General features: G+C 38.1%; 1 protein-coding gene across 2 annotated transcripts; it reads right to left on the reverse strand.

Annotated features, from left to right (window-relative positions):
* Positions 1-69: 69 nt before the first annotated feature.
* On the reverse strand, positions 70-23419 carry LOC106666384 (zinc finger protein GLIS2 homolog). 2 transcript variants are annotated; one of them, XM_014393555.2, is made up of 3 exons: positions 23341-23419; positions 6321-6386; positions 70-1253 (listed from the first exon to the last, which is right to left on the reverse strand). In XM_014393555.2, the coding sequence occupies exons 1-3, from the start codon at positions 23353-23355 to the stop codon at positions 510-512; spliced, it is 825 nt and encodes a 274-aa protein (XP_014249041.1). In that variant the 5' UTR covers positions 23356-23419; the 3' UTR covers positions 70-509. The 2 variants fall into 2 exon arrangements, with proteins under 2 accessions (XP_014249041.1, XP_014249042.1); XM_014393556.2 differs by lacking the exons at positions 6321-6386; positions 23341-23419 and adding an exon at positions 2221-2459.
* Positions 23420-23616: the final 197 nt, after the last annotated feature.

Consider the following 23616-nt stretch of genomic DNA (forward strand, 5'->3'; position numbering starts at 1 on the left):
ATATTTTTAATGTTATTGATAGGTGCAAAATAGGTTCAGGTTAGGAGTTTTCCTTTTTAATAAAATATATTAAATTATGGAAGAATTTATTATGTTTACAAAAACAAAAAACACATCCACTCTAAAATTGCACATGACAGTGCCTATGGTTCAAATATAACACTGAAAGAAAAATTTATTTTTGTACAAAAAAAAAATATGCTTCTTTGGTGGATATATTTACAAAATAAGTTATATTGATCAGAATTACATATATAAAAATGACTTTAGGTTTGAACCTTTCTTAGAATAATACTGATGACAATCTGAGATTCCATATTTGGTATTTTATAGTCTTTGAGGTAGTATCTACTCAAAATCTAATGAAAGTCCTTGGTAGTGATTTTTTTTCTTCACATTATAAAATATCAAAAAGTCATTTTGAAACAAATATCACTTAAAAACAACTCAGTCTTTAACTAAACTTATATACAGATCACATTTGTTATTAAAAATTATTATAACGTCAATCAGACCTTGTGTTGTAGTTTTAAAGGGCACGTGAGGTCTAAAGGTGTATCCTGTTCAGTGCAGAAAGACTGGTCTTTCATATACCACTGTATAAGACTGGGCCAGGGGTATTGAACGGGTTTCGAGGGGTAAATTTCTTTGGGCTCTTGTGGTTCGGAGTAGAAAGGCTTCTCTTCATCCATTTTGCAGCAGTTGTTCTTAGGTTCAAGAGGTATTTGCTGGGTGTGTCGGTAGGTCTTGAGGTGTTTACGCAACGAACTGGGGTCGGTGTACCTCTTGGGGCAACCGGGTATTTTGCAGACGTATGGCTTCCCGTCCGAATGTGTCCTCATGTGCTTGAACCTGTCGCTGGAATTGGAATACGCCTTGCCGCAGCCTTCAACAGTGCAAACGTACGGTTTTTCGCCCGTGTGTGTCCTTGAATGAATCTTGAGGTTTTCAGCCCGGCTGAAAGTTTTATTACACTTGAAGCACAAGTGGGGTCTTTCGTTCGTATGCGTCCGGACGTGCACGAGCATCTTGTATCTTGCGTTAAATCCCCTGTCGCCCCTCATGCAGCCTTCCCAGCCGCAGTAAAACAGTCCACCTTTGCCAGGCACGGCATGGGCATGGGCGACGTGCGCCGCAAGAACTTCTAACTGGCTGAACCAATAGCCGCACATCTCCCAGCAGCACTTGACAGGGGCATTCTGAGCGTGTGGCACAGCGTTCTCGCCACTTGACAGACTCCCATCACTGTCACTCTGCAAAAAATAAACCAATTTAAAATACAAAAATAAAATAGATTACTGATATTAAAACTAATATTAAAAAAAAATTTAATTTTAATTTAATGTGTGGTGTTTAGGGTGTTAGTTAATGATTATATGGAGTTCTTAAGATGCGGTCTGGTTTTTTAATTTAATGTGGTGTAAAAATATTTTAAATCTCAAAAGTTGATTATTTTTTAATTTTTTAAATTAATCCTTATTTTTATTCATATATTTTAAGTCCTAATGCATTTTGGACCATGTCCCTGGTCCCTCTTCAGAACCAATATTTTATCATACTAAATAAAATATTATTACAATGTGTTTATTTAGTTTAATAAAATATTTATAGAGAGGGACCAGGGCCTGAAATGCATTAGCAATTAAAATATATGACATAAAATAAATAGGGTGTTTAGTTTAAAAAAAAAAACCCAATAAATTTAAGATATTAAATTTATTTTGTGCAGGAGAGTTGGATTGAAAAATATTTATTTTTATACTGATAACTAGTGAGTGTGTGGAGAGAATGTGTGTGTGTGTGTGTGTGTGTTTTTCGTGTTTGTGTGTGTGTGTGTGTTTGAGAGAGAGAGAGGGAGAGAGAGAGAGAGTGAGAGAGAAATTTAACTATTTATGTGTAATAAAATTAAGTAATTAAAATTTAAATTACATAATTTTATATTAATCTCCTTCTAGGCCCTATGGCATAAGATGTAATGATTTTTTAAAATCTACATTTTATATTTTAATAAATAGATTAGTACACGACATTAGTAAATTATGATTGTTAAGCATACAAATATATATTTGAAAAAAATAATATTAAGGGTCAATAATTGACCTTTTCCTATGGAGCAGAGAAAGAGGAGCTTTAGTTATATTTTAGTGTGTATTTAGAATAAATTGTTCATCTGTTTGTTTTTCAAATAAAAGGAATTAGGCAAAAATGGACCAAATTTACCTGAGAGTGATTAAAAATAACCATCGCTTCAAATTCGAAAGGTCGGGGGAGACAGTACTGCAAGCGTGGTTGAAAACAGACTGGCCTTTTCGTACGGAATCTGATTCTTTTATAATGAGGCCGTTATCTGCAAAGAGCTGCAGCACTAATGGCATCGTTCGTACAGATTGGATCGAAAGATTAGCCAGAAGGATTTTTCGCACTAAGACTTTTAGACCGGCGTTATCTTTTTTTAAGAAGGCTGAGGCGTGGGTCCATAAAGCACCGGTGGAAATTTGAATTTCACGAAGGTTTGGGGTTCATTGCTGTTTTCTAGATTGTAGGGCATTTCCTGTTTACCACGGTCAGATAATTCGAGACCAGAAATCGAACAGCTATCTCTCGTGTTGAAGTAATCGCTATATATACTGTCCGGGTGTGACAAGGATTGAAAATTATAGACCTATCTGCCAAATTGCACAGTAAATACTTTTTCGAAATGAACAAGTTAAGAACAAACACAACAAAACAATAAAGCCGCATTTTACAAACAATGTCTTAACAGCATGGAGGAGAACGTGAAAGAGAAACCCCATAACAATCAGGTGTTTCTTATAGTAAAACGACAACCCTTGTAAAGAACGAGAAAATACCAAAAAAAACTTGAATCAGAAATTTTTCATTGCAGTTTGCACACTACAAAGTACAACGCACGAAGTATCAAAATTGTGCATGCAAAACTTAATTTTATATTCTACGAACCTCCCACTACGAGGTTCAACGCTTCCGGCGTAAAGTTAAAGACGTTTTAAATTCCGATTGTAGATGTGCAGAACACATCCTGTGCCGCTTGATTGCATGGGCTATCGGCGATTTTACCCTACGTGGTCCGCCTAATCTCGCTCCTGCTCGGGCTATTTCATTCAGAGTGCTTGAACCGAAAAGAAAATTTTGTGCTGGTCGAAGAGGCAAAAACAAGTTAGACTGTTTTATTCCATGCATTTTTAAATTGGTATTCCTCATTAATTTATGGCTGGCTCGTTTGGGCTGTAAGCAAATCATAAGACAAGGCATGCAATAATTTATGAATTATTGAACTACTAAACCACTTAAAATCAATTGATAAAGGGCAAAACCTAAAATTAAATACTCGACGATATTGCTGCATATAAACTGTTTTGTCCATTTCAACTGTTTTTATTGCTATAGTCTGCCTATTTATGGCTCAAGAATCTTTAATTTATTATAAATTTAATAAAGCGGGTTTCTGGAAGGGCTTTTTGACCATCGATAATTTGTTTACGCTTACCAACATAATTTATCTGCATTGGTCTTTTCGTTGAGAATAAAGGGATTGTAATAATTTAGGTTCCTTATAAAAATATCTAAGGCCACTGGAATCTCTGCTGTGAGAAGTAATTAGGGTTGACGGATTTCTTCTAAGTGAAGTCTGGTATGAGACAAGGTTGCACCCTAAGTCCGTTGCTATTCTCCTTATTCATCCATGACTTGAATGAGAGACTCGAGTTTAGAGTAGGAGATATCATTATAAAAATATTATAAGCGGATGGTATGGTAATTCGGAACAACCCGGCCGCATTACAGCACTATTAAGTTATACGAAGCTTACTGCGACTTATGTATTTTGAACCTGAACCTTTCAAAATTAAAAAGTGGTTATCTTCAGGTAAATCGGGTTTCATATAGGTCTGTTACAACTATAAATATCTAGGAGTTTACCTTCAAAAATATATAATTCTACTTGAAAGAAAATGCAACCTCAACCAAAATTGCTATTGGACTTTGGGCCCAAAAGGGTAGTCACTCCACGGTGGGCTGACACCAGGCGAGATATCCTACCCCATTAAGCGGCTGGATCGCTAGTGGATATATAGGAGATCGTCGTTTCCCAACCAATAGGGTTAGGCTCCAAAGGAAGCTTTCGACAGCTAGATCAATTCAGCACCTAACGCATAATGATCTAGCCTAAAAGTAACTAACATCGCACAAATAATAACGTCCGCACCATGAACATTGCACTTCTGATTAGTCGGTGGAGTACTCGATATTCTTCCGTCGACCTCACACAAAGTAATAAGCTTATCTTAATTAGGGCCGATGGAGTAATGTTATAAATATTCCGCACCCAAACAAACCACACAACCGTAAAACAGATTTAAATAACAGATACGGTAAAAAAACCCCACGCCATCTAAAAAGCTGAACGGGGGACCCTGAAAATCGCTCCTGTGTCTGAGAACCATTCTTAAATTCGTCGACATGACTACATGCTTTCTGTAAGGAGCCAAGGCATGACAAGCGTCTATTACATGGGGCATACCTTTCTCTGTATAAGAGGCACTTACGCGGCTTTGGCCTAGGAGCAGGTGTCCGTGTAAAATTGCTATTAATTCAATATAGGGGCTTTGTTCCTTGGTCTGCCAAGTTGAGGGTGTTCAGCAGGGCATGTCGAACTAGCCCGATTTATGCGTGTGACCCGGGGTTATCGCAGTACGAAGAAGTGAAAAAGTATTCAGATATTTAATTTAAAATATCTTCTTTCTCCACGGGTAAAGGCCAAATTACATATTTTCCCTAGAAACAAACACCGATTCAGCTGCGCATGAAATATGTTTGCAAGGTGTAAACATTGCAAGATTCACGCCTAACAAAAATTCTCAAAATGATTGAACAGAGTGCATGGGTTGAGCATTAGAATTCAAAAGCAATCTGGGATGTGGGTTCTCTTTCTCACGGGAAAATATGAATGACTGGAAACACTCTTCCAAATAACTATTGGACAGGTCTGCCGATCCTTATCATTCTTAATATCCGATCTGAATATTAAACGTCGCAGAAAAACATATTTCCGTGTAGGCCGGCCTGCCGGTAAATCTTCTTCTAAAGGCGTGGGTGAAAAATTGAAAGCAAGGCTGATTTGGGCAGGTCGGACCTCCCACGACGAGCTCAGAGGGCGTAGGAAGTTGACCAGAGGGGGTCCGTCTTCCCAAGTCCCTCCTCGTCCTTGTGCATTGTACAAGGCCTCGAGTCATTAGTCCTCCCTCCTGGGTGTTTTTTTTCTATTTTTTCTCCTCCTTCTTTTTTTTATAGCCCCGCAGCCCTAATAACGAGGATGATTCAAGTCCTCGCGTCGTTAGGCGGCCGGGATAAAACGCCCGGATGCTCCTTTCGAAACTTTCGACGAAGTGACCGCCGGTGCGGAAAATAATTGTATTTCTTGCCATAAGGCTTGTAGCCGAGAAATAATGAAAAATGCATAATTTAACTGGTCATATTGACCCGAAGGCGCGACGCCTTGGTCGAACACCACCGCTTCACCGATCTGACATCTAATGATATTCTGATCAGTATTGACTAGTATTGATAATGGACATCGAATCCAGAACGACTCGAACTGGCTGTCAGAAATACAACCCTCAAAAGACCAATTTTCATCAAACTATTTCAGCTGATGTCGTTTCACATCCTCTCCAATAAATGTTTGTTTGTTTGTTTGTTTGTGTGTGTGTGTGTGTGTGTGTGTGTGTGTGTGTGTGTGTGTGTGTGTGTGTGTGTGTGTGTGTGTGTGTGTGTGTGTGTGTGTGTGTGTGTGTGAAAGAGTGAGAGTGCAAGAGAGGAGAGAAAGTGGATGAGAGAGAGAGATAGAGAGGAGAGAAAGTGGATGAGATAGAGAGAAAGTGGATGAGAGAGAGAGAGAGTGAGTGAGAGAGAGAGGAGAGAAAGTGGATGAGAGAGAGAGAAAGAGAGAGAGAGAGAGAGAGGAGAGAAAGTGAGAGAGAGAGAGAGAGAAAGAGAGAGAGAGTGAGAGAGAGAGGAGAGAAAGTGGATGAGAGATAGAGAAAGAGATAGAGAGAGAGTGAGAGAGAGAGAGAAAGTGGATGAGAGAGAGAGAAAGAGAGAGAGAGAGAGAGGAGAGAAAATGGATGAGAGAGAGAGAGAGAGAGAGAGAGAGAGAGAGAGAGAGGAGAGAAAGTGGATGAGAGAGAGAGACTCCATTAGGATTAAAAATCCATGTTTTGTTTGTGTGTAAGATCGTTTGATGGATCTGATTTCGAAGAAAATTCTAAACAACCCACAGAACAGAACAATGTAAAGCTCACCTGATGAATTGGTGAATTCGGTGGTGAGATCTGCAGTATATCTTCATTTGACATGTCCTTTTCCTCCTGAAAAAAAAAGGTTTGTAACCCATATATTGTGTATTTGACATAAATTTAGATGAATTGTTTTACGATAGATATTATTTTATTACAGAAAATGTTTTGGTTTCAGGCCAAGGGCACCTACCACTGCCCAGCTAGCTAGAGTAGTTAATGATTAACGATTATACATACAAATTATGTGATGATAATATATACAAAAGGCTTTTCGCATTGTCTGGCATAATGGTGTAGTCTGTATGGATATAATTAAAATATCCATAAATAATATGAATAAAATATCCACTTATATCTCCTATTGAGACAATTCATAGTTCCTTATAAAAATCTATTTCCCAACGGAGCGATATCGCTCTTGGTGTTCCTCAACGCTGTATCCTTGGACCCTTCCTATAGCTATTTTGTAAAACGGCTCTTTACGCTGACGATATAGCTGTCCAATCTTCCTTTTGGAGAATTAGATACTCAGTTGGTTGAACGTTCGTTCTTAGTTGCGCTTAATAGTGGTGAATTTTCAACCATTGGAAAATTAAAATTAATCGTAATAAAACGAGGGTAATATTTTCAGCAAGCGTATACCGTTGACGTACAAGAAAATCCAAGTTAATCCAGGTCGGACAAATCTTTGGGACCTGTAAGCTCACTTTTACTTCCCCAATTGGTAGAGCGTTTACCAACCCAGTCTATCACCGGACGAGAAACCTCTGATGAGCGAGGTGATGGTCATGCCAATGCTCTATAAGTGCCCATGGAGTCTCACATGCAGGACTAATGTCGGTAGGATCCTGAGGCTTGTGACAGAAATCCTTCGACATATTGGAACTGTACACTGCGACAATGTCGACGGTAGTCCAATACTAGGTAATTACAGTTGGGACGACCGTGGTTATGCACAAGAGAGTTAAGACGCTCTCACATAATTTTAACTTAACGTGAGTACATTCTTTAAGTGTACGAAGAGTTAAATCGCAATTGGTTAAAACACACAAAAACATCCTCGCTCACTCACATTTTATAATAAAAAAATATAATAAAATATTATTTATTTAGAAATCGTGAGATGCGGTCTGGTGTGATGTAGGTTAAAAAACAAATTTTCTTTATCGTGCCAACGTTTCGGTCTTTATTGAGATCATCTTCAGGGCTCAAAGTGTTTGTCTTCTGTGTAATTGTCATTCTTGCGTGTCGGGTCGAGAGTGTCCACACACAAATCACCATACTCAAATAAAATATTATGTTATAAATCGTCATGAGGTCAGGAACACAACTTACAACCCTTAAATGCAAACTCGACATGATTTTTACATCACTGGAAAGCGCTTTGAATTCTGAATGTTTAAAAAAAAATAAAATCAAGTCAAAAGGATGATGATGATAACTAGGAGGTGGAGGGATCAAGAAAAGGCTACGGTCATTTTAAATTATTGTTACTACAGTGATATTACTGCTGCTTTAAGCCAGTAGTGGATTTAACCCTTTTGGAAGCTAATTAAGGATTAATAATGCGTTAATTATACAAATAAATTATTTTGAACATATATTGTCAGTATATGCTGTTCGACCTTTGAAGGCCTGTGTTCTCTCTCGTTTTCCTCCTTTTTTTACCTGTTCTAATTTCCGATAAAAACGGCAATAATAAGCGATCATCGAACGATAATTTTCTGTAAAATTTCAATTACGGTTCAATTATAAAATAAATCCAAAGTTGATAGTCAATTATCGTTCTGGTACGCATATTCTCGCTGTTTCGACTGTTTCTTTGTAATATAAAGGCGCGTTTTTTTCGTTTTTGCCCTGTTTTTAGCTGTTCTAGACAGATATACGGCTTAGTTATATGGATTTGTTTCATACAATGTACGGTCCTTCTAGCTTTTTAAAAAAAAACTTTTTGACCCTTTTTGGATATATCTAAGCAGTCTCTCGCTATCGATGTCCGCAAGTTCTTTCTCCCTTTCGTCCTTTTTAATCGGTTTAAGACCAGATAAAAACATCAGTAATAATGGGCTAACGAACCATCATCAGAATGATATGACGAGTAGCAGGAAGTGGAGTGTTCAAAAGGGTGATACCGTCCTTTTTAATGGCATCACTATTGTTAGTAATGGGTTATTAACGTTGTTTAATAACCTATTGTTGGATTTAACCCTTTTGTTAATGCAATGCAAGGATTAATAAAGAATTAATTGTTCAGGTAAATTAATTATAAAGACCGTGTCATTGGGCTCTTTGTGGTTTTCAACTATTTTTGGTTGTAGGCATGTTCTCTTTCGTTTTAGTCCTTCTTAGTTATTCTAAGACCCAATAAAAGTGTCAATAATAATCGATTATCGAAGCATCATTTGCTTTATAATGCTCAATTATGGTTCGATTATACAATAAAACATTTTTTTTAAGGGTTCGCAACAGCAGAGATCATATAAACCCTCAGGGCGCTGGTGTTTTTGAAAAAAAGCTCATTTGTAAGTATGTCGGATTCAATGCAGAGCCGCCGGATTCGAACCCGGGACCTTTCCTTACAGAGATGAACGTCGTGTCAACGCCTAAACCGTTGCGGCCACCGACGCCCCCAAAACAATTTTTGACCAATTATCTTTGTGATCCGCATTTTCTCGCTGTTCAGGCTGTTTCTTTGTAGATAAAGGCGCGTTTTGTCCTATCTAGCAGTTCTAAAGAAGGCTTAATTATGGGTCTATTTCATACAACTAAATCATACAATACAACTGTGGTCCTTCTAGCTTTTTTAAAAACTTTTTGCCACTTTTTTTTCGGAATCTAAGTTGTCTCTCGGTATCGACGTCCGCACGTTCTTTCTCCTTTCGCCCTCTTTAGTCGGTTTAAGACCCGATAAAAAAAATCGTCAAAATAAGGGGCAATAAGCCTTTAGAAAGTTGAAGATGATATGGTGAGAGTGGAAGTATCAAAAGGTAAAAAATTTCGGTCCTTTTTGATGGCATCATCTATCGATGGCAGTGGTTACCATTTACAAATTTTGGTTGTTCATACATGCATACGTATAACATACTTAAACAAACACACAAACACGTATATACACAAGTTTGTACATTGTATGTAATTAGATGATGACGATATACAGCGCAGACTTCTTTTTACCTTTACTTTACCAATCTTAATTATCAACTATTGGGCCTTAAGACATCTTCCTGTGTCTTGGAAGAGGGCATTTTCATAAAAATTAATCCATTATATTTAGTGGTCTATTGACTTATTTTGAAAAAATGGCAAAAAGGAGGGAATATTCGAAAGGTTGTAAGTTGAGATGGGGAGTTGGTGTCCGAGTGGTAAGTCACGATAGCTCAAGTGGTTAGAGCAGCGGCGTATTGCAGCCGAAGGTCGTGGGTTCGAATCCCGCTCGTGGCAGTAGCTTTTTCTTTTCGACCAAAACCTTACATATAAAGATGAATTAATAAAAATTAATTTACATGCAAACTAAATCATCAGTTTAATGTGTTGAAGTCTGTTGGCTATCCACGCCCGTCAATAAAGTGAATGACAGATAAATACAATATTTTATATTAAAAAAAATAAATAATATAGAGGAATAAGGAAATATAGAGGAACAAATATGTTTTGATGTTGGTTATTTGATTTTTATTATTTGTTTTGGTTTCGCCTAGATAAAACGCTACGGTGAACTTTAGCACGTTTCGTTATATAATAAAATTGCACCAGTTTTACTTTCATAATTGCAAAAAAAGAATTAGAAAAAAGAAAAATCACAATAGCGTCCACTAATTGAAAAAATAAAACAAACGCCAGCAGTTGAGTAAACCAGATTGGAAATAAGTCAAAGGCAAACAAAGATATAATCAGCTAGGAGCCGGTCATGGGCCCCCCTTGAAATGAGACGGATGGGAAGAGGGTTGGCGAACGTCACTTGAATGTGTTTAGCACGTAGTAAAGAAATCGTTCCCGATAAGGCACCATCGGACCTCATGCTGTTCGGAAAACTGGATTTTTCCGGTTCTCGCGGCCCGCCGGGATCAGGGGTCGAGACCCGGCTATCGCTGGCCGACGCTCCCGGCCGAACGTCTTCGAAACCAGTTTAAATCAAATAAATATTGAAACAATTATCTCCGTTCGTCCTCGGCATATCACCTACGACTTCTATCTTCGCAGTCCATGGTTCAACGGATTGGATGCACATGTCGACACCGGGGGTGAATTTTACGCAAAAAGAAACAGCGAAATCAACCGTGAAATATTTTCAAAACTTCAAATTGCACGAACATTACTGCGTAGAACAATATGGAATATGATGGTTGGAATAGGATTTTCAAGGCTAGATTTACCCTATTGCAATGTTTTGCATCAAAATCACCACATCAGATCTCTCCCAAATGGAGACTTAAGGCCGGCGCTACCCTAGACAGAATGCGACGGAAGTTTTCACGACGGAAATTTCCGCTGGACAAGCTTCCATTCAAAACACACAACCAGCGACAGACTAAACGTAAATTTCCGTCGTAATGTCTCCGTCGAGCTCCTTTGGTCCTTGCACCAGCGTCCGTCGACGGAATGTTCCGTTGGGTTCTGTCTAAACAGATCAAAACAGTGCCAAGAAATCGTGCACCACATTGACGACAGAAAAGCGTAGAAGAGGTAGGTAGTCGGACACGCAAACTGCAAGTGAAGCTGATCTGGGATGGACATGGGCCAATTTATTGTGTAAGTTCTATAGTCATCCCATAGCATTGGGAGAACTTGACACGACAGCGTCGAAGTTCCCCCATACAGACAGTGTAATTGACCAAGTGCTACCCTTTTCATATTCAATGGATGAATTCAATGTACTCTCTTTCTCTTCTGCTTCTCCTTTGCCTTGTGAATGCACAAAATGAAAAGTTGTTTCATTGTACCGTACATGATCAACTGAGTCACGTTATCAACTGCATATCCAAACAGTCGTCGACGTCATTCCGTTCATTTCCGCTGTATATGTGGCTTGTTCGGGTTGGGCGGATTTTTCGTCGCGAAATTTCTGTTACGAAATCTTCCGTCGCATTCCGTCTAGTGTGGCGCCGGCCTAATAGATGAATTGACTAAAACAGTTCAAAGGAAGTGTCCAAACAACGAGACTAGGAGGACCACGTGAGATAACTGTTTATGAAAACTAGTGTCGCAAAAAGTCCAAAACCTTTACAAAATTTACAACAATTTCAATGGTTTTTATAGTTTTCATTCTTTGCAAACAGCCTAGTTGAGATTGTTGCTTTTTCGCTATATACGTTTGCAGATTAGCTACTTTAGGCTGCTGTACTTTTTTATTTCAAGGACAGTGAATTATTTAAATCAAAGGAAGTGCGGCTGATTTAGGAATGTTGTGGTTGGCTAAGTTGATTTCTCTGGGTGGACGTGGTTAAGGCCGTCTTTTCTAGAGTTTGACTGGAGGTTAGACTGGAATTTTTTGTAGCTGCATCTCTTATGAAGAAAACATTTAGGTCGTTATGGATAGTGCGGATCCCGACCTTATCCCTTTATCCTAGATATAGAACAGGGTGTTGGTAATGAATCTAAGGATTCGTGATTGTCTTGGATTCTGTGGAGATGGAAGGTTTGGTTGAACCCCATAGTTCTATGCCATATGACCATATTGGTTTCGGTATTGAGTTGTATTTGAGTTGCTGTCTAGTAGTCTAAGCAATCCGTATCGTCAGTTCAGTTCTGCTCTTTTAAGTCGTGTATGACGATACCAGGTAAATCGCTTGTCCATATAAAGTCGAAGGTAGTAGTTGTTTTCGGAAAGAAAGGGGGTTAGACTGTAGATTGACAGTATATCGATACAGATATTCAGTACCTGCGACAGAGGGTGAAGCTGTTTGATTTTTTATTGAACCATTTATTAATGGTATGTAAATGGGTTTGCATGGAGGGTTCGGTGAGCTATAACGACGCCGGAGTTGGAGGATGGGCCTACCATCAGCTTACAGAATAGTGGTCAGGATGAGAATGGATATCAGCAGTATATATTGAGTACAATTAAGAATGGCACCATCTTTTGGTACACAGATGGATCTAGAAAACAAGAATATACAGGGCCAGGAGTAATCGGTCCTGGAACCAAATACTCAGAACCCATGGCATCTTCCAAGCTGAGATTCGCGCAATCGAGAGATGTACTCAACTCAACTTGACTAAAGGGTACAAAAACAAGAACATAGCTATCATATCAGATAGCCAAGCCACTAAGCTCAAATATCATTAGTTCAAAGTTTGTGCTGAACTGCAAAGCATATTAGGTACGCAGAACTAAGTCAGCCTCTGCTGCGTCCCAGGACACATGGGAATAAAAGGCAACGAGAAAGCGGACACCTTGCAAGGAAAGGAGCTGCCACACCGCTGATAAGACCTAAACCCTTCCAAGACGGCACATCTGCAAAGAGGCAGAGGAGACACCAACACACCTACTAACAAACTGCGGTGCTACACTTACCCGCAGGAGGTAGTGCTTTGGGATGTACAATGTGACCATAGAAGAGATTCAACCATTGAAACCGGGCCTATTAACCAAGTTCCTTGACGAAATAAGACTCACCGGCTTTAGAGAACAGGGGATACAATAGCTCTTGAGGCGCAGTATATTACACCCCGACTATTGCATATACATCTACATTGAGTACAATAAAAGACCTGAATGAAGCACGCATTCGCTTTGTAGAAAGGAGAGTGAGAGGATACCGCCCACGTTCTAAAGTACTTGTTGGTTAAGTAGGCTATCCCAAACTTACGGATCAGGAAGTATCCGATGGTAGGATGCTCTTCAGTTTCCAGAGCAAAACCAGCTGATAGACATTAGGTAAGCCCATCATTCAGCATTCCCTCTTCTCAAAGATGGATACGATGATGTTCACTACAAATCGGCAATTTGGCACTGATGTAGGGTTATAATATTTGAAGGTTCCACTTGCATACAGTGTACATTTTCGAGGAGTTGAACAAGAATTGACAGTAATCTGACGAGACGGTAGGAATTTGGAAGGTGGTGTGGTTCTTTGTTAAAATTATTATTATATTTTTTGTATAAAATAAATCTATGGCTTAGTTATGCAGTTTGGGTCATCAGTCGTCTTACTACGACAAAGTAGGCGTCGCTAAGTTGGCCGATTTCACTCGTTAGGCATAACTGAGTTGATTCGCTTGTAGGGTTGAAATTATTATTATATAACTTTTCCTACAATAAATCTAGTCTCCTGGTTATACAGTCAAACTTAATTCAAGTTAGGTGTGGTAAGTTGGTTGATTACTTTTCGCCTGGTACGACGGTTTCCAGTGCGTTTTGAATCTGGAATTCCAGGTATTTTTATTGAAATAAACATTGTTCGGTTCATATATGTTTCCTTGGTGTTTTATGAAGCAACAGGTAGAGATTTTCATAATTCAAGCTTCTTGTAAAATTAAACCTTTTTGATTTACTATTTGATTCAAATAGTAGTAATAAAGGCTTTACTTTCCACGTGGGAAATGGAGGCTATTTTTGATAATTGTTTAAAATTTACTGAGCAACAAACCTAAAGAATCTTTGGGTTCTTTAGCTTAGTGACTTTTCTAGGAACATCTAGTCTTTTGCTCGAAGATTTTAAAAATATGATGAATGCGCAGGTGGAAGGAATGACTGGAAGGTCCGAAGACAATGGACCCTTATGTTTAATAAGAGTCTTCGTTTACACCGCCTTGTTTTAGGTCTAAAGGACCTGACAGCCCGCGGGTGGAGGATCGGAGAACTCGCAGGGTCACAAGAAGTCGAGGAAAAGGCCAATTCAAACCTATTAGTGCTTTCGAAGGGGGTCGAGACAAGGGGGTTAGAAAATGAAAAGAGGGCTTTGGAAAGGCTTTAATCCACCCTGAAGACTCCTTTCACACGCCCCACGCCGAGCGGCGCCACACGGAACACATGGATCCCTTCCCACCGAGTGACGACCCACATTTACCACGGGCCAGACAGACGTCGGCTGGATTAATAACTGAAAAACGCCTTTCTTTGGGGGGGGGGGGAATTCAAAAATTATAAGAAGAAATTGGTCAAAACTGACCTTCAAATGCGATGTCCGTACAAAATGTAGGTCCTTTTCGCCCCTTTAACTACTCCAAGGGGGTAAAAATATGAAAAATCTTAAAGAAAAACTATTTTTTTTAATAAACCAAAACTCCCTCTTGTTTAATTTACTTGTTTCAAAAGATAAAAAAACTGGTTTAAATTTTATTTATTAGCTTCAACGTGACATCTGTTATCGCTGATCTCCTATATCTATTCCAGAAATTCCGCCTGCGCTAGGACTATGACGGCAGGAACGTTGTTTTATCTTTAAAATACACAATATAAAAATGTTCAATTAGAAAGTGTTCAAAAATTATATCAAAAGCAGTTCAATTTTGATACAGTTGATAAAAAATTTGTTTAAAGAAATATGTTCAACTATCTGCAACTAACAGAAAACTCTTATCGTACTAATTCCTAAAATTAAATGCCTTTTTAAACTATGACATTTTGATCCCAGTCGAAAAACAAACCCAACTACTTCAAAAAATACAATCATATTTGATGAAAACAAAACACAACTTGGTTAAAAAATAAAAGAAAAAAGACAATGATAAATTCTAAATAATCAAACAACACGATGAGCCAACCGCATCCCTTATTCAGCCAATAATTGACTTATATCAGGGTTTCATCAACGTCCAAATCGATGCGTGAAAAGCCTATTTGCCAAACTTAGTTTTTTCAGTGAAAATTTTTCGAAGAATCAATTCTAAGGGGTGTTGAACAAGGTGGAGTCCTACAGCCCTAACTATTCATAATATCCCTGTTTAATCCCATCACCTTAAATCAAGTCAGTGTATAATTAATATGGATTGTAACTCTGTGTTTTCGTAAAGAATTTAAGAAAGGGAATCTGTACATGGGTACATTTTTAGTACACACAGCCTTTCCAGTTTCTTTTAAGTTTTGCATTTTTTTTGTTTTTATACGTTCCGATCGACGTTCTCAAGATATGTTTTATATTTTCAATTGGGTTGTTTTATCTTTTCTGCGTATAATCTAGTTTAATATGCCAAGGTTATTATTTCTGAGGTGAAATCATTTTAAACTTAGATTCACACAAATTCTTGAGTAACCTAGTAAACCTAAAACATTTTCTTTATCATGCCAACGTTTCGATCTTTATTGAGATCATCTTCAGAGCCTGGGATTTATAAACATTGTTCAAATTATACAAATACATGTAAGATTTGAAAAAAGTGAATTTCTAGCATTGTATAAATTCACTTTTTTCACATCCTACATGTATTTGTATAATTTAAATAATGTTTATAAATCCAGGCCCTGAAGATGGACTCAATAAAGACCGAAACGTTGGCACAATAAAGAAAATGTTTCTCTAAACGTTACACCAGACCGTATCTCACGATCTCCAAATCATTGTAAACCAAATATTTTTACAGACCTGTCTGGTATGAAACTAGGATTTCACGGTATGCCAGAAAAGCTAAATTGGGCCAAAACTGTGAAACTTTACATAGAATTGATTATTAATATATAATTTATAAGTCAGCTGAGCGAATAAATTTTATCTGGGAAGTGTAAAATATTACAACAACGTAATAATAATACAGGATAAGCAAAATGCCAATGGTTCATAAGTTATACTGACAAAGAATAATAAATTCCATGGGGTGTTAGGCAGGGACGAATCTTACCAGCCTAGCTGTCTTGGATCTGAAAAAACAGACCAGTATCTTTCATTTTAGCCCATTGTTAATCAAATGCTAACATTTTACGCAGGATTAATTAGTAAAATATAATTAATTACCATCCCTTACCAAATTTATATTTGGCTGTGCAAGAATATAGATGAAAGTCTTAAATATTGGCCATTTAATTAGTAACATGGAGTAATCAGCGTCTACTTGTATTACAAGGACAACAAATAAATTGTAATCATAAATTACAATCGGGGGAAAACTTTTTTGGAAGAATCCAGCAGCCTTTGATATTTGCCTTTTATATCTCTTATATTTCATATAGGGAAGAAGGTGTTTTTTTATTTTTTATATTCAGTTTTATATATTTACGAATAGATAACTTATGCATATTTCCGCAATCTAATTATATTGTAATTTCCTTAATAAACTTGGTGACAATGTAAAGAACACACAGAGAGGTGTTCGGCATGGATGAATCTTACAACCAAGCTATTCAGAATCTGTACAGGTCATCTTTCATTGGCCCAAAGTGGTCGCAGTTAAGTTTGTAAGTGTACAAATGATGTTTTTTTATCTCTATTTGTCCAAGCTCGGTGGTGTATAAAATCCCCAAATTATATTCCCTTTAGGTAATTTGGCCTTTCCTATTTTAGGTTTTACCTAATTTCCCCTTTCAAGTGCTTAACATCTGCTTGGTACTTTTTTTGTACAATAGTGTTATCTTTCTAATAGCTTACTTTTAATCTATTTTAATGTGGGAAGGATTATTATGTTTTAATCTTAGATTCTTAGCGATAGTAATTCGGCCGCGCAGGTGCCCCTTATGCAGAGAAAGGTTGCTCGATGGATCCCACATAATAGAGGCGTGTCATGTCTTGGCTCCGTACAGAGAGCGTGTAGGTATGCCGCCGGATGCCTCTTTCAGACGAGGCGACTAGTTGATTCAACTGGTTGAACGACGGGTGTCAAGGAGTGTAACGTGCTAGGAAAAGTTTTGGGAATCGCCCCAACCCCTCACGCGCAGTCAACTCGTCCGCCCAGGAGGGTGGCCAGCAGGCACATGTGCCGCTCACGTTCTCATCCCCATTGGTTGGCTCAACCAAAAGACACTGCTCGGCATTCGTCCTTCTTCTCACCAGTCGCCTAGTTGAGTCAACTGAGTTCACCATGAAAAACGTTGTAATTGCAAGTTTCAATGTGGAGCAGTTCATTGAAGATGTCATATTAGTCCCGAGATATGGGACATGAGGTGTGAGGAGTGTAGTGATAAACTTAAAAGAAGCGAAGCTAGGAGGGAAGTAGCACAACCGTATTTGAGAGAAAGCGCCCTTTTTCCAATTTTATAACAACGGATAAACCTACAGTTTTCTTTATTGGGTTTCCTCCTGTTTTGCTTATCTTTTTGCAGAAGAGCAAGCACAAGAAGTGCTCCTGCTTCCTCGGGTTCTAACATCGTAGTGACCTCCCTTTGGGAAGAGAGGTTGATTCCACAAGTTGCCTGGTGTGAAACCAGCAAAGAAACGTCCCCACACGACAGTAAACTAGTGAGAGAAAACCGGGCAACTTAGTTGAATCAACCAAACCGCGTCGTCTGCAAGAGGCCAAGAATGGTTCTCGGTCACGGTAATTTTTTTATTATATATAACCGACAAAATATGTGCTTTGTGTTTCTGTATTTTGTATGAGTAAGTATTTGAGTGATTGGAGAGGGGCTGATGGTGAAATAGCATCCCCATTGCCCCTCGAGCTGTGTACGTGACTTGGGTCTATGGCGGAATATTTATAAAAGTACCGATGGAGGAGTATTGAGCCTCCTTGTTCTAAATAGAATGAATGCAATGAATTTAGGTGTGAATGTATTTATTTGTGTGAATGCGTATTAAATGTGTATTGTTATATTTCGCATGCGCTCGGGGGTGAAATGACCAAGCTGTCGGATGCCCCTAAAAAATAAAAAATAAAAAAGAAATTCGGCAGAGATTTTAAATAAATCTGGAAGAAAGATGTAAAAAATGTAATAGTTTTTTAAATCTAATATTGTTGTTCATTAATTACTTTTAATTTTTAAAAAATTACTGTTTGATACTTATGAAGAATGGTAGAACAATATGAAGAAGACCATTAGATCTAGTCTATTGACCAAATTACTTCTTTCAATTAATTAATCTTTTTATGTAAGTTCACTAATTTCGTGGTCCGCTTGACCAATTAAATCATTACAATTAATTAAGGTTTTTAGTTGAGATGAAAAAAAGTCAATGGCACGAGCGGGATTCGAACCAACGATCTTCGGCTAGATACGCCGCTGCTCTGCCACTTGAGCTATCGTGACCTCGATCCACTCGGACATCCGGACCCCACCTTATGAGTGGTAGAGCAGCGGCGTATCTAGCCGAAGATCGTGGGTTCGAATCCCGCTCGTGCCATTGACTTTTTTCGTCTCAACTAAAAACCTTAATTAATTTTTATGTAAGGTTTTGGTCGAAATGAAAAAGTTAGTGTCACGAGCGGGATTCGAACCCACGAACTTCCGCTCAATATGTTCCTGCTCTAACCAATGGAGGTCGTGACTTGAACTGACTGAAGTCACGATAGCTCGAGTGGTTTAGAGCAGGGGCGTATTGAGCCGAAGATCGTGGGTTCGAATCCCGCTCGTGACACTAACTTTTTCATTTCGACCAAAACCTTACTTAAAAAGATTAATATGAAGAAGTTTTCTTCTGAACTAGTCAAGCATGAAGTTATGTCTGTGTCTTGGCCTGGTAACTATATGGATTTTTCTCAGAGAGGCTTAATCTTCAAAACACTGCGTAAGAAAATATTAAAGCTCAAAAATGATTACATTTTTTTACGTGTAAATGAATTTCTTCTATCTTTTCGGTTTTTTTTTTTAATTTTTATTTTTTTAAAGAAATGATTTTGAATTTTTCATCGTTGTAATATTATTTCCTGCCTGTTGAAAGTACCGTAGTGAAGATTTAATCTAAGGGACCGGTTTTGAGAAGGGGGCGACTACTACCCTAGTGCCTCCAGCCCGGCTCACCCACCCCAAGAGCCCACATGACTGATAGCCAGCCAATCAGTATCCCCATCCCGTATTATTTTACGACCTGCACCAGAATTCGAGGCGTGATCTCCACCCACATCGGGTTGAAATATTCGAAAACAATATTGCTGGAGTAAGCAGGAGACGGATATTGGTCCAGGGGGTCAATTATCAGCCTGTACTCTATGGTGGAAAAACGAAATAAATAACAACTAATATAAACTCAAGAAATCAATTCAATTAAAAATTCTTAATTTTCTTGACTTATGATTTCACCTGACGTACTTTTCTCTTTTGCCTAAGCAGAGTGACGAAGGACTGATTATTATTGAAAACAACCCAGCCAAGTGAGATTTATTTCAAGTCTAGTTGGAAGCTATGTTCAATCGAAGGGGGAAAAAGAAAAAAGGAAGGCGTTTATTCTCGAAAATCCTCTTAGGAGGAGGGAAAGATGCCGCTAAGAACTCAAAAGAAGACCGCATACCTCTTTTAAACCCAAACAAAAGACAAGAATCAAGTGAAATTTTGATATTGGAAATTTTTAGCATTGTTAACGTTGTCTAGAAAAAAAGTGGGTAATTTTGGGTGTAATTTGTAAAGAAGGCTTTAGAAACTTCAAGTTTTTGGTTTACAATGAAGTCATAAGAAAGGAAGATTTTGTAGTTTGCTTCTTGCTTTTGATTAGCATTTAAAGTTTAGCTAAGTTCACGGGCTGAATTTAATTATATGTATAAATCTCCCCCCCCCGGGTGATATATCGTTACTTTCGTCCGGATTATCCGCGTCTTCCCGGTGGGCGATTGCCTGGATTTCACGGCACGGTGTCCCGCTGTCCGACGGCGTCTCGTTGGCCCAAACAAAGCCCGGAGACAAAGCGGGACTTCGCGTCCCCCCCGGGGCAAACCGAAAGGCTACCTGCGAGGACAATGGGCTTGTTTACAGCCGCTTTGACATTTCTACGACCCGGACCGAAGAACCCCCCAGGGACGGCAGACCCACGGTTTGTCGAATTCTGTGGATAAGCCGGGCAAAAGGGAAACTCGGTGAAAGGGGAGGGGGGGTAACAGGGATGTTCCCGTTGTGAACACAGCACCAAATGGACACGTTGCCCGTTTTAAACAACAAATAAACATCCATTCAATCTATTTCAATACTCTACTTATTCCATTGTTTTCTTCTTTTTATTCACGCACTGACAATGTTAAGGCACATGAGATAGAATGTCAAGGCTGTCGTGGATAAACAGCCATTGTATCTGCAAGATGTACAATGTCACTTCCTGAACAATCTCCAGAACTTCTGTTGTAAAGTATCAAATGAAAAACTTGATTAGAAGTGCTATATAATCACCCGAACCCATTCTTGAGAAACAAGGTACAGATGTCTCCGTGCATGACCAGCTAAGCAGGGAAAAATTGACTTCGTTCCGACGTACTTGATAACGCATTAAAATTGCTTATAAACAAGCAAATACAAAAAATAGTAACGTAGTATTTTGAACATATTTGCTTCAAATTAATTCAAAATCACAGCCAAGTTTATTAGATTCATTTAGGAGTAATTAGGTAAAACGTAAAAGAAGTCGGAAAGGACCAAATTACCTAAAGAAAACACAAATTGGGGACTTTATGAACTATCGCCCAGGCAAAAAGGAATTAGGAACAAGTTTCAGCCACGAATAAACGAATAATTGAAAAAGTTTCATTTCATTAAACACGATACATAAAATGATGAAGATCTACCTAATTCCAGTCTTCCAAAAATTACTGCTCTTGAGATTATAAAACAATACATTTTGGTTCTCCCACTAGATAATCTATTTTCTAAATATTCCACCCCAGATAAGTTTAATATTAATAATATCTATTATTATTTGAAGATCGTGACGTGCGGTCTGGTGTGACGTAGGTTTTTAGAAAAACATTTTATCATGCCAACGTTTCGATCTTTATTGAGATCATCTTCAGAGTTCAAAGTGTTTGTTTTCCGTGTAAGTGTGTCATTCTTGTGTGTCGTGTTGTGACTGCTCAGAATGACACATCTACATGGAAAACAAACAATTTGAGCCCTGAAGATGATCTCAATAAAGCTCGAAACGTTGGCATGATAAGGAAAATGTTTTTCTTAAAACCAACGTCACACCAGACCGCACCTCACGATCTCCAAATAATCATTGGCTAACGGTCACTAAACGCCACACATTAATAATATCTTTTGATAGAAACCTAATATTGATTCTCTTCTTAGAGTTGTACTTCATCCAAAGTAGTATGTGAGCCTTGTTCTAACATCAACTCGTTTTTTTCTTTATAGGGATCTCGATCATAGTTTCCCATTGCCATTTATTGTCTGAATCTAATCGACAGCTGGATCTGGGTGATTTGCAGCAGGTTTTTTTTAAAATGAGGTGTGAGCTACTTTGGTTGAATTACGGCGCATGGATGGCGGGGCCTTCTGCCCTATGCTCTCTATGTAACTATAAGGTCAAAGAGGACGAGTTCCATTTCTTAGCAGAACGCGCAATTTAAAAAAAATCGTATCCTCCACCTAGGCCGCAGTTCCCTGTCGAGAGATGAACTAATTACTGGGATAAATTCTGACCCGACCCCACTTGTAAAATATTGCAGGAATGAATGGCAATACAGATATATATTTACGTAAAATTCCTAATATTTAATTAATTAAGGTTTTTAGTTGAGATGAAAAAAAGTTAATGGCACGAGAGGGATTCGAACCCACGATCTTCGGCTAGATACGCCGCTGCTCTACCACTTGAGCTATCGTGACCTCCATCCACTCGGACATCAACTCCTCATCTCAACCCCACCTTATGAGTTTTCCCTCCTTTTGCCATTTTTCAATCTAGCGTATCTAGCCAAAGGTCGTGGGTTCGAATCCCTCTCGTGCCATTAACTTTTTTTTTCATCTCAACTAAAAACCTTAATTAATTGTCATGTATTAATTGGTCAAGCGGACCACGAAAATAGTGAACTAATATTTAATGTTTAACGAGGTGAAATTTGTTTTATTTTATTTTTTGGCACCTTTCACTGTTCTTTTGTGCTTTATTGATGTTTTCATTCACGTCCAGCGGACAGAATTTCCCAGGCCGTACTGTGCTTAATGTGTACATATTTTTATTTTTTATTACTGTATTATAACATATCAAATATTATTATTATTACGAGAAAGCGATGCGTTTTTAGCCATGAGTGTCTAAAAGTTTTTTTGTTATTTTCTCTCTCTCTAATGTCGATTGTCATGAAAAAATGTATAAAATACAAGATGAGGGCCTGTATAAACAGATTCTAAATAGCTTGGGAGGTAAGATTCATCCCTGCCTAAACTTCATTTAATTTAGTGTTATTCATCAGAAGAACAAATGTCTGCCTCTCTTTCATTCTCTCTCTCTCTCTCTCTCTCTCTCTCTCTCTCTCTCTCTCTCTCTCTCTCTCTCTCTCTCTCTATCTATCTATCTATCTATCTATCTATCTTTCTGTCTATCTACCTATCGATAATCTATTGTCTATCTTTAACTGAGTGTGTGTGTTATTGTAATTTTGAAACTTTTTATATTGCCCAGGATAAAATTATACTTGCGGTATTTAATCATAAATTATTTTTAGTAACCAGTCCTGCAAAGTTTCAGAATTGTTTGACCCTTGTCTGTCAATTTAGCTTTTGGGGCGAAAACTTCTATATTAGTTTCCTGCCAAAGTTGGACACAAATCCTTTAAAAATGCTAAAAGTCTTTAATTATTTAAAAATTGTTTTCCTAGTTGAAAATAATTAAATAACTAAGTAACTGTATGCAATTCCTAAAATTGGTACGTCAAACTTTATCGGTTGAATTTATACATTTAATAAATCAACAAATTCAATCGGATTGTTTTTTAAAATGTGTCAAATTTAATTTACTAGGATATACAATTTATTTTTATATAAAAAGTTTTTATTAGAAATTAAAATGGATAAATACTCAAACTAATTTATATTGCGAAAGTTTTCTCAAAATTCTGACTACCAGAAAATTTTTCATTGACATCATGATGTAGAACAGCTTGAGGCATTAATTATTAATAAAAAATATATATTTCTGAGACAAAATCCCAAGATACATTTAAAAATTATCCTCCAAGGATATTGTCTTACAAATGATAATGGTAAAAAAAAAATTGACGATTGTTTACATACTGTTGTGTTGGTCATGCCTTTCGGGCCGGCTGGTAACAAGCGAGAACAATAGGACCGTCCACGAGTCCGAGACTGAGTCAGGCCACTGAGGCGAAGAGGCAAGAGCTCTCGGCTTGGGGCTTGGTCGGGGGAGGGACTTAGTCGGTGTGTGAAGGGGGTTGGCGGGGGGGACGACAACAGGTGGTGGCCCCCCCGCAGGTGGCTTATTCTACTAACCGTCTCGAAAATATCCCTGGGAGCCGTAGGGGGATAATTGAAAAAAAAGGAAAAAGGAAA

This window comes from Cimex lectularius, unplaced genomic scaffold, assembly GCF_000648675.2.
Source record: "Cimex lectularius strain Harlan isolate CLEC.00 unplaced genomic scaffold, Clec_2.1 scaffold124, whole genome shotgun sequence".
NCBI lineage: Eukaryota > Metazoa > Arthropoda > Insecta > Hemiptera > Cimicidae > Cimex > Cimex lectularius.

Bases quoted from the DNA above. Each gene is read 5' to 3' on its own strand.
- LOC106666384 (XM_014393555.2), bottom strand. The intron at 1,254-6,320 runs GTGAGCTTTACA...TATTTTTTGCAG, and splicing joins CGAATTCACCAATTCATCAG to AGTGACAGTGATGGGAGTCT.